Consider the following 12645-nt stretch of genomic DNA (forward strand, 5'->3'; position numbering starts at 1 on the left):
GTCCATTAATTTTAAAGATTTAGCTCTAAAAAAAAAAGAATGAATTTTGTTTTGAATAATAAATTGTTATATGCAAAATATTTGCATTATCCAAAAATTTAATTGTTAAAGTTTGATTGTTCAATATACACAGTGTATAAATTGTTTTTATTTATCTCAATTAAATGCTTTTCTGATAATAAATTTAATTGAAACAATGTATTACTACTTTTCATCGCTGTATCAGATATTCAGAGAGTGATATATTAATCAGCTAATCTTCCAGAAAAAAAAAAAAAGAGAGAGAAATGAGTGGCTCTACTTTAGCATTTTTGATTTCATTTTTATTACTTTAAAATTTCATATTTGCAACGGTTTTATTTTTTGTTAAAAATATTATCAATTTATAACATAGGCAAATTGTCCCAAACATTATGCTGATTATTAATAATAGTAATGATAATTTTAAAAAATAATAGTAAAACTAGTGTTTTTCTTTTTTTATTAAATCTTTAATTAATATTAAAAAACTAACTAAACTGTTCTTTGTTCTTTATCATACGTTCTGTAAGAAATTTAACTGTATAAAGGTATTTGTTTAGTCAAATTTATCTAGTGCAACTGTTTTAACAATTATTGTTTAATACTAAATGTGATAAGAGAGTTTTGTAGAATTTTGTTTTATAAATTAATACATATTGTAAATATTAATACATAGTGATTGTTATTATAAGCTATCATATAAATAATAATAATTTTTCGTTGAATAATTGATAATTAATTACTAAAATCTGTTAATAATGATAATATTCATTATGAAAAGAAGAAGAATAACTCCGTTACAATGCATTTCAATGGTTAGCTTCCAAATAAAATGACAATAATTTGTTTGTTTACAAAGTGTTTAATAATTTAGCTTAATTGGCTTATCATTTGGTAGTTTGGATGTTATTGGCTTATCATTTGATTGAATAATTTGGTTATGATTGGCTTATCACTCAATAGTTTAGATAATATTGGCTTATCATTTGTTTTAATAATTTAATTATGATTGGCTTATCATTTGATTGAATAATGTAGTTATGATTGGCTTATCACTCAATAGTTTAGATGATTTTGAATTGTATCCTTTCAAAAGAAAAAAAAAAAAGAGATGAATTTTATTTTTACTCTAAATCATATTTATTTGTTTGTTATTTGTTCTTTATCATACGTTTTGTAAGAGATTTAATTGTATAAAACTGAATAACATATGTTATCTTCAAAATTTTCTGTTCAATTTTCTGTTTTTTATATCTGTGTGAAGTGATTTAAAAAAAAAAAAAAAAAATTTCATTTGTTTGTTTTTTACTTTACAACCATAGTTATTTGCTAATTTATTTTTTCTTTTTTTTTTTTTCTTGTTTGATTAGTTTACTTTTATATTAAAATCAAAAACGAAAAAAACTTTCTTTTTGTTGCTACTTATATTATAATATCTAAATGTGTTTTGTTTTGTTTTGTTTTTTTTTTTTTTTTCAAAATTATAAAAGTTATTAGAGTTTCTAGATAGCAAAAGTAAAATTTATTCAATTCAATCAGTTATTTCTATCTTCACATATTACTTTAATGTTTTCTAATCATTAAGGTATCAATTTAGCTATCCTAAAATTTTTATAGAGAAGATAAGAAGGAGAAGTTTGTTTGAAATATTAAAATTTGCGAATTTTTTTTTTTTTTTGTTTCTTAACATTACTATATCAGAATTAGATGCTATTTACTGATATGTTATAAAGAATTGAATTTTAATAAATGATAAATTTTTGCGCTGAAAAGTTTTATTTGAAAATAAATTTTATAGCGAAAAGAATTTTCTTTATAAGATGGATGATGATGATGATGAGCAATTACCTGAAAAATCTTCCTGTGATAATTCCGATAATGATGACGAATCAGAAGAATTAGAAATTAATTTATTACTATCATCATCAGCAATAAAGGTTTGTCTTTTTATTTTTATTTTACTGTTACATTTGAAAATAATATTTGAATTTTGGGAGTTTTTTTTTTAATTTTTATTTTACAGGATGGAAATATTTTGAAAGCAATAACTTTTTCTGAACTTGGTTTAAGTAAATGGCTTTGTGATCAATTACGACATCTTGCCATAAATACTCCTACACCAGTACAGGTAAGGATTATTTTGTAAGCGTTTTTTTTTTTTTATTTTTTATTTGTTAAAGAATTTAAGATAGTATACTTTTAATAAAACAATTAAATTTTAATGTTTTTTTTTTTTTTCTCTCTTGAAATTTTTTTTCAGATAAATTGTATACCGCATATTCTTGCTGGTAGTGATGTATTAGGTTGTGCAAAAACTGGAACGGGTAAAACATTAGCATTTGGTTTACCAATTTTACATGAGGTTTGCTTAATTTTCTTTTTTTTTTTACGGGTAATTTTATGTAGGTAGTTTTATTATTAAATATACCAAATGATTTTTTTTGAAAATAATGTAAAATTTTTTAATTTCATTTTATATAATTGTATCATTATTTTAGATGATATATTTATTTCATAATGCTATTTATATCTTTTTTTTTTTTTTTTTTTAAATTTCAAAATTAAATATTAAACATTAAAAAAAAAAAAAACTGCTAAAGTAATATAATTTATATAATATTTAATCATTATAGTTAGCAGTTGATCCATATGGTATCTGTGCATTGATATTAACACCAACACGAGAACTTGCAATGCAAATTGGTGATCAATTTGCAGCGCTTGGTGTATCAATTGGTCTTAAAATTGGTATTATAGTAGGTGGAAAAGATCGTGTTGCTCAGAGTAGTGATTTAGCTAGGTATATTTTCAAATTTAATTATTTCATTAATTAGTTAATGTTAAATTTAAATGAGTGGAAAAAAGATGTGATTTCTAGACGACCTCATATTGTTGTTGCAACACCTGGACGATTAGCTGATCATTTGGAGAGTGACTCTGAAAATACTGGAAAGCTTTTTGAGAAATTACGATTTTTGGTGCTTGATGAAGCTGATCGTCTTCTAGATGGACAATACTCAATTGAAGTAAGTAAAATGTCAATTTTTTTCATGTTATCTTACATTTAATTTAAAATTATTATTTTTCTTTTTTCTTGTTTTGTTTTCTCTGTTTTTATTATAATTGTAACATCAGGCATTAATCAATATTGTATAAGCTAGGAATTATTTAAACATTACAGTGATCATAATTGAGATGTAAAAATATTTTTATCATATTTATTGAAATCATGTATTTAATCTAAAATATTTTGCAGCTAAAAACTATCCTAACTTTTCTACCAAAACAACGACAAACACTATTATTTAGTGCTACAATTACATCAGCATTAAGTCAACTACATCAAGTAACTCTTTTTTTAACTCTTTTTTTTCTTCCTTTTTTGACAAATAAAAGTAAATAATTAAGTGAATTATTTGCTGGACGATTTTTTTTTTTGCTTTTACTTTTGTATGTTTTACATTTGTTTTACTATTTGCATTTTAGGTATCTATCAAAAAACCATATTTTTTCGAAGATAAAAGTGAAATTGCTACGGTTGATAAATTGGAGCAAAAATATGTGCTTTGCCCATGTGCTGTAAAAGATGCATATTTGGTATATGTTGTGAAGAATTTTCATGAAAAACATCCAGAAAGTTTAATTCTCATATTTTCACATACATGTCGAGAATGTCAAGCATTGGCAATTATGTTTCATGGATTAGGTTTCAAGGTTTTTTTTTTTCTTTTTTGCATATTGAATTTATTAGTGAAAGAAAAAAAAATGTTATATTCTTATTTATTAAGAAAAATCATTTCTTTTTTAATAACAGTTGATCTGTTATATCAATCATTTCAAGAATTTTCAAGTGTTTGATATGGAATTTTAAAATATTACTTAAATTATGGGAAAATTGCAGGTTGGATCATTGCATTCTCAGATAAGTCAACAGGAAAGAACATCTTCTTTAACCAAATTCCGTTCTGGTCGCATAAAAATTCTGATATGCACAGATGTTGCATCACGTGGACTTGACATACCTCATGTAAGTTTTTTTTTTTTTTTTTTCTTATTATTATTGATTGTTTAAAACAATTATCTTATTTAGATGATAGAAATTTACAAAAAATTTCAGCATTATAAACTTTCATATCCCTTAGATTTGTACATTTTATTCAATAATCTTTTTATTTTGAAGCAATAAAACTATTTGATTAATTGTTTTTCCTTTCAGTAATTTCTTCCATAAATTATTTTTATCATTATTAAGTCGATCCTGTAATTTTTACAAAAAAATTCATAATTATTAAAGCTGTAACTATATGTATATATAATTTAGGTCGATCTAGTTGTCAATCATAATGTACCACAAAATCCTAAAACTTATATACATCGAGTTGGTCGTTCAGCTCGAGCCGGAAGATTCGGTTGCGCACTTCTATTTGTCACTCAATATGATATATATTTACTCCAGGAAATTGAAAAAATAATTAAGAAAAAATTAGATAAACTTGTTGTCAATGATAAAAAGGTTAATTTTATTACATTCTTTTAGAAATAAAAAAAAAAAAAAAAAAAAAAGAAAAGAAAGAGAGAGAAAGGGAATTATCTGAAGATTTTAAATGAATGAAAAAATTATTAGCACTTTATTATTATTTATAGGTAACACAATACGTAACACAAGTGTTAGTAACTAAACGAGAAGCAGAAATTAAATTAGATCAACAAAATTTTGGTGAACGGAAAATAATCAATAAGCGAAAAGAAATGTTAATTGCTGGATTGGATCCTGATGAAGTTGAGAGAACTCTGAAAATGCAACGCGAACAAAAGTAAATATTACAAATGCAATCTACTGATAGTGAAAGAATAGAATTGGATATATTTACCTATTTTATTTATTAATATTATAGTTCTAAATTATGTAAAAAGGAAATTTAATACAATATAGTAAGATCTTTATCAATGATAATTTTATACAATGATAGAAAAATTTCTTCGATGTACGCAAGATATGCAACTAGCATTAACAGTTTCAATTCATTCTTACAATCGGAAACGATTTTGATTCATGAAAATTATTTATATAAAAATAAAGTTTAACTGTTTGAACTGAATATACAAATAAGAGAGAAAGAAAAAGTTACGAACGTTTTTTATCGTTATCATATTTTTAGGCGGAAAACTTTTTTTTTTTGTTTACACTCTGCTGTTGTATATATTTTAATCTTGATATATATTTGCAGAAAACAGACAGGAAAGAAGAGACGCAAACAATTGGAAAAAATAATTGATAAGCAGAAAATGAAAAAAGAAAAGGAAAAAATCAAATCTGCAAGATAACTATTTGAATGATATTGTCAAAAAAAAAGCTTGGATTTGATTTTTTTTATGGTGGCAAATTTATTATCCATCATTTTTTTTTTTTATTTTTGCCCCTATTGTCAGTTATAAGAATGCAATAGAAAAGAGAGAATGAATTTCAGTTCTCATAAAGATAAGAAAGAAGTAATCTTAATGATTTTTTTCATACTAATTGAATTTCCGAACAAATTTTTTGGAATGTTTTAGCAAGAATGCATATCTTCGAATGTTCGATTGAAGTTTTGTTATTTTTAATTTAGTCTTGTTAATTTAAAATTTACTGTAATCAGTTCTATTCAATTGTTTCATGAAAATTTTTTTTTACCTTATATCACTTGCTTGTGAAGAATGAAAGCTGAAGGATATGAAAATGATTTCTAAAGCAAAATGAAGAAAAGAAAGGAAATCCCAATTCATAGTTTATCAAATTTATCAGAATTCATCAGCAAAAAAAATATATATGATTGGATCTATTAAATATCAATTTTTCAAATTTAAAATACGATTGGAGTAACGCTGATGAGAAGGTGTTACGGTGGGTTGATTATTTGCAAAATTCGTTGCATTCTCGGGTATGCATCTGTCATGCAAATTTTGCATTTTAAATTTAAGAATTTGGAAAATTAATAATTTTGTTAATTCCTTTTTTTTTGGTACATTTTTTCATGCCTGTAACAATGCATGTTAAACAGTCTTTTCTCTTTTTTTTTTCACATTTTTTTTTTTACTTAGATGAATTTTTCCGCCTAAATTTGAAATGATACAAACAAAACAATCCACAAATTAGGTACAACTTTTTTTTAAGCTATAATTTGCATTTCGTTTTTTGTTTTCTTGTTCGAAATAAACTTTGCATATCATTTTTATTTTTCATATTATCAATTCTTAGTACTAATTTTAGTGTTTGATTTTTTTTTTTTAGTTTCATTTTTTTTATTTCTTTGAATAAGAAGTAAAAGAAAAAGTAATGATGTCTTTTGAAGTTTTTTTTTTCATTACTTTTTATTTTTTTGAAATTAATTGTCATTGTTTAGGTTGTTGAATTGTTCATTGTTATCATAATTAATGGTAGTATTAATGCTGCTTATTTGGAAATTAAAAGGAATAAAAAAAATGTCTGAGTGAAATAATACTTTCGTTTTTCTTTTCATCGTCAGGAATTAACATAATGTGCTAATTATGCGATCATATTTGATGATTGTTGATGGAACAAAGTACGCCGAAAAGAAGAAAAGAAAAAAATTGCTAAATGCATTACCTGTTATGCATTAATCATTTTTATTAAATTATTATCGAAAATATTTTGTTAATTGACTAATTATCATGTCCATTTTACAGGTAAATTTCCACCTGATTAATTAAGCAACAATTTTTGCTAACTTTTATTAAGCAATGGTTTTTGTAAAATTTTAAGGAAATGATTTCAAACAAAAAAAAAAAAAGAAAATTTTAAGTATTGTTTATTGATGTTGAAATTTTCAAAAAAGAAAATTGTAACTTATTGATCATACTGAAACTTAGCATCGTAAAATATTGCAAAAGTATAAATTTCATTGTATGTGATATGTTTATTATGCCATAAAATGATATAATCATTGATAAAATTAGAATTATATTTATTTGCAGAATCCGAATTGATAAGAATAATACTATATGAATATTAACACAATTGTACGAATAATCTTGTTAAAATTAACATTTTTATACAAATAGTTTTACATGTTAACGTTATTTTTTTCCAATAAATTTTGATACTTTTTCTTTCTCTTTCAATTATTTAATTTTAATTATATTTACGTTTAAATAAATTTAATTGATCATTGCCAAAAATTTCCACATCATACGTAATGAATTTTGCTTTTGTTTCCTTACGTCATATAATAAATTATCTTTTCCTATGTCATGCAATAATCTTCTTCCACGTTATACGTAATGAATTTTGCTTTTGTTTCCTTACGTCATATAATAAATTTTCTTTTTCCACGTTATGTATTTATCTTTTCTACGTAATGAATTTTACCTTTTGTTTTGTAATAAATAATCTTTTTCCACGTTATTTAATTATCTCTTTTACGTCATATGTAATGAATTTTGTCCATTGCTTTCTCACGTCATGTAATAAATTATCTTTTTTTACGTCATGCAATAATCTTTCTTCACGTCACACGTAATGAATTTTGCCTTTTGTTTTCTCACGTTATATAATCTTTCCCCACGTCATATACAATGAATTTTCTATCACGTATAGCCAATTGATTTTTTCTTCTTTAACATATCTTTCATTCCATATTTGCATTTTTGCTTTAAATATTTCATAGAATATTTATGTCCTTTTAGAACACATACGTACATAAACACACACACACACACACATACAAATACGTATATAGAAAAACACAGACATATTTATGACATGTACTACATGCATAGATCATCAAAGGCCGTAACCACACAGACACAGGCACACATACACACAGACACAGACACGCACATACACATACACATACACAAACACACACGTACATAAATATATCCACATGATATAAGTCAATGGAACGAGGAGAGGAGAGGAATGAGGGGATAATGTGGAAAACTTTGGGTTGAATGTAATTTTCCGCCTTTTCTAATGCCTCACTTTTGTTCCGCTTTTGCACTTCTATGTTGTTTCGTCGTTCGTTAAAGTTTTAATTATATAACAATAAATAAACAAATAATGATTACAAAAATAAAAACTACAAGGCTTGCTTTTTTGTCTTCTTATTTGTAATATTCGTTGAGATATTTATTGTTGACCTTTGACATTTAGGTGGTTTACTGCTTTCTTCACTTATCCTATTTATAGCTGCTGCTTTTTTTTTTTCCTCTTTGTCCTCCCATTTATATTGTTGACCTATGACACGTAAGAGAGTTTGTTTTTTATTGGAGCATTTGAATGAATGAATGAATTTGTATTTATGTATCTTGTGATGTTCATTGATTTATGATTTGAAATTATGTTTATGAAATGAAATTTTGCATTTTTTATGAATAAATTAGGAATTAAACAAATTTATATAAATATTCCTAGGATGAAATCATGACTACTTTCATTCATTGTAATTTTAAGGAAGAGGTGAGGTGTAGATTGTTGTTATTATATTTTTATTTGTGTTCAGATTACTTAATTGAATGTTATTTCTATTTTATGGCAGTGAATAGATGAAATTAATGCTTGTCTGATTGAGCTATCATGATTAAACATATTATGTTTATATAATTTTTGCAAAAATAGCTGACAGTTACTAAGCTTAATACTTTATACTTTAACTGGAATTATTATTATTTTCTTTTTTTTTTTTTTTTTAAATTATGTTGTTTTATAAATATATGCATAATTATTTTATATATTTTATTTGTTTTCTCTCTCCTTTTTTTTTTCAGGCTTTTTTTATCAGTGGAACTCAGTAAAGCAATTGATAAAGGTTATAAAATGGCATTAAATAAATTAATTGGAATAGTTGGTCGTTTACCTGTAAAGAATGTCTCTCAATTTGGACAAAAATTTGCTGCATCAACGATGAGTGTACGTGATGCACTTTCGATGGCGTTAGATGAGGAATTATCACATGATGAGCGTGTTTTTTTATTGGGTGAAGAAGTTGGACATTATGATGGTGCTTATAAGGTATTCCATTTAATATTATTGCTAAAATAATATTTGAATTATTGCAAATTAATTTAATATCTTAATTTTACTAATCATTTAGTATTATTTTTGTCATTTGAATTATTGCAGTTAATTTAATATTTTAATTCTAGTAATATTACTTTATTTCAAATTAAATATTTTTAAGTTAAGAAAAAAAAAATGAAGGAAGAAAATTATACTTTCAAAATTTCTAGACTATGTAATAATTTCTCTTTTTTTTTAAAAAAAAGTTCACTTACAGTGTTTGTACTATCTTCATATTAAAAGGTGGTTGGATGAGTTTTTATCTCCACTTTTTTTTTCTTAATGATTTATGGTAAATTGATTAATATAAATCAAAAAAAAAAAAAAAAAAAAGAAAAGGAAAAGGAAAAGGCGAACGTTTAAAAAAGCAAGTGCATCGTTTTTCTTTTATGATTTATGTCAGGAAAAAAAAAGTCAAACTGTGCGAACTCTTGTTAGCTTATTATTTTCTGATATTTAATAGAGAGAATTATATTCATATATATTATCATTATTTACATTTATTATTTTTTTCTGTTGAATATTTACATAGATCAAAAATTAAATGTTTATTTTTTAAAGATCTCAAGAGGATTGATGCGTAAATTTGGCGAATCTCGTGTCATAGATACTCCAATTACGGAAGCAGGTTTTTGTGGTTTGGCAGTTGGTGCTGCATTTGCTGGTCTTCGTCCAATTTGTGAATTTATGACTTATAACTTTTCCATGCAATGTATTGATCAGATTATAAATAGTGCAGCTAAGACATATTATATGTCAGCGGGTCAGGTAAAATGCTTCTGCTGTTATCTTTCTTTAATTTTACAAAATTGTTTCCTTTTTTTTAATACCTTACCTTAACATCAAAGCATTAAAGCTTTTTACATATTGAAGATAACAACAAGAATACGAAAACTTGAAGAGAACAAAGTTCACTTTTAGTCTCTTTTAACAAGAAAAAGTTTCTTTTAGTTAAAAAAAGAAATTTAGTAACTAGTCAGAAAACTATAACCTTTATGACATCAAAAAACATTTAGCTAAATTGTCCGATTGTTTTTCGTGGACCAAATGGAGCAGCTGCTGGTGTTGCCGCACAACACAGTCAAGATTTTACGGTATGGTATGCTCATTGTCCAGGACTAAAGGTATCCTTTCATTAATTTTTTGTTTTCATATTTTATTTTCTTTCTTGTTTATAGTTTGTAACTGATTTTCATCAGTCAAAATTAGTAAAAATGAAAATTTGATCTCTTATTACAATCAACATTGTTGTTATTTTTTTTCATCTTTCATCTGATCCATCTAGATGTTTGAAGCTTTATGATCGGACAGCTGTATACATCAATAGTTTGAAACATTGTTCATTGTTGAAACTTTGTTTAGCTTTGAAATCTTTTGATGTTTGAACGAACTATTGAAATGAACTTCTTCGCTGAGTGTTATAGTGCATAATTCAGATTCGTGATTTTTCACTTTTCAGGTTGTTACACCTTATTCTGCTGAAGATGCAAAAGGTTTGCTGAAGTCAGCTGTTCGTGATGATAATCCCGGTAGGTAGTAGTTATATTTGCGAGAATATTTTTTGGTCCTTAAAAGCTAGAAATTTTTTTTATATATTTAAAATCTTCTAATTAAAGTGCACAAATCTCATGTATCTGTAAATAAGTTTGCAAACTAATGCAAATTAATGTCACTGGATTCAAACACTTAATAGATTTACTATCATAATTTGGTACGATATTCTAGAAACAGTGAAAAAAATCCATTTTGAAATATTTGGACAGCGTTCGTAAGAAAATTTAAAATATGTATATAATTAGACGATTAAGTTCTTTTATGCAATATTTGGACAGGATTGCTGAGAAATCCTATGAAAATTTAAAATATGTATACAATTGGATGATTAAGTTTGTGTGCTATTTTTTACAAAATATTGGAACAGAATTTGAAAATAAAATTAAAATTGCAGATTGTAGCTTGGTAAGATCTTAAATTTAGGTTTATTAATTTTTATTTTATTTTAGTGGTTATGTTGGAGAATGAATTGTTATATAGCGAAACATTCCCAATGTCAGATGAGGCACTGAAAAACGATTTTATGGTACCTATTGGTAAAGCAAAAATTGAGCGAGAAGGAACAGATATAACCCTTATTTCATATTCGATTGGTTTGGTAACAACGATGAAAGCTGCTGAACAGTTAGCCAAAGAAGGAATTAGTGCTGAAGTAAATTTCTATATCATTCTTTGATTTGTTTTTCAAATTTTGATTTGATAAATTGAAGTCTGCTTAGTTCAAATGATATTGAAATTACGACCAATTTGAAGATTGTTTGTTTGCAACTGGAGAATGTGAATGGAGAAAGAAAGATGTAATGAAAAGGAATAGGATGAAATTTTGCTAAACGATAAAGTAAAATTTAATTTTTAATGTTCTATTTTTCTGGTGATCAATCTGCGATCTATTCGTCCATTTGATTTTGAAACGATCAAGAAATCAGTTATGAAAACTCATCACGTAGTAACCATTGATAATGGATGGCCTTTTTGCTGTGTGGGATCAGAAATTTGCATGCAGGTTTGCGCATTTTACATTTTATAAATATATTTGCAAAAAAAAAAGATTTCATTTTGAGTGCAGAAGAAAAGAAAAATTCCATTTTGAAAATTTGACTGTTAATTGTTTTGTTTACAAATAAATTTCAAATTTAGTTAAATGAATCAGAAGCATATGATGCTTTGGATGGTCCCGTATATCGAGTTACTGGTACTGATGTTCCAATGCCGTTTAGTGAATCGCTTGAAATTGCAGCACAACCACAACCAGCTGATGTGATTAAAATGGCAAAGAGATCATTGAAAAAATAAGATCGTAGGAAAATTAATTTTTATTTGCCATAGTGAAATTTTTGATAAATGTAATAGCGATGGTATATTATCTGTTTTGCTAAATTTGCTACAAATTTTGTAGAAAATTTCGAAATTTTTATTGATTTTAGTTTAACCTATATCAATTTTTCTTTAAGCATGAACATTTCAATTTCTTTGGATTAACATATGCATGTTGAATTTTTTGAGTACTTGATTTTATGTCCAAGACACTACTAGGATGAAATTATATTTAGCATTAATACGGAATTACATTTATTCTTAAAAGTTACCTCAGTGTTTTCTCTCGTTCTACGCAATGATCTTTTTAACCATATTTATTCTAGAATGAAGGATTAATTAATTAATTAATTGTCTGGTGGTTTGATATTCGCTCAAGCAATATGATAAAAGTTTTAAATTAAAATGCAATGCTATGATATGCAATTTGTTGAAAACTTCAGTAGTTTTTATCAGTTTGCTCTGATTTAAATTAAGCTTGTTTCAGTTGCTTAAATTGTTATAATGGCAGTGAAGATGTATACATATATAAGTAGGATCGGAAGAATAAATGAGAAAGTTTGCTGGACGAATGAAGTAGTCTCATATGACTGATCCAATGACATTTTAGTGAGAGAAATTTGTTCAAAATGTCAACGAATTTCAATAGTTTAAAAATCGAAAGAAAAAAAAAAAAAAACAGTTCTACAAATAGTTAA

General features: G+C 25.3%; 2 protein-coding genes across 2 annotated transcripts; both read left to right on the forward strand.

Moving 5' to 3' along the window:
• Positions 1-1841: 1841 nt before the first annotated feature.
• Bm4663 (Helicase conserved C-terminal domain containing protein) lies at positions 1842-5346 on the forward strand (the record flags this gene model as incomplete). The annotated part of the gene is made up of 11 exons (XM_043079452.1): positions 1842-1958; positions 2045-2149; positions 2282-2383; positions 2655-2821; positions 2900-3047; positions 3278-3367; positions 3508-3735; positions 3923-4048; positions 4343-4534; positions 4666-4835; positions 5250-5346. The coding sequence occupies 11 exons, from the start codon at positions 1842-1844 to the stop codon at positions 5344-5346; spliced, it is 1542 nt and encodes a 513-aa protein (XP_042935386.1).
• Positions 5347-8836: 3490 nt separating this feature from the next.
• On the forward strand, positions 8837-11926 carry Bma-pdhb-1.2 (pyruvate dehydrogenase, putative; the record flags this gene model as incomplete). The annotated part of the gene is made up of 7 exons (XM_043079453.1): positions 8837-9031; positions 9641-9847; positions 10096-10203; positions 10539-10608; positions 11083-11285; positions 11553-11636; positions 11771-11926. The coding sequence occupies 7 exons, from the start codon at positions 8837-8839 to the stop codon at positions 11924-11926; spliced, it is 1023 nt and encodes a 340-aa protein (XP_042935387.1).
• Between the last annotated feature and the right edge of the window lie 719 nt (positions 11927-12645).

Source organism: Brugia malayi (genome assembly GCF_000002995.4).
Source record: "Brugia malayi strain FR3 genome assembly, contig: Bm_v4_Chr2_contig_001, whole genome shotgun sequence".
Lineage (NCBI taxonomy): Eukaryota > Metazoa > Nematoda > Chromadorea > Rhabditida > Onchocercidae > Brugia > Brugia malayi.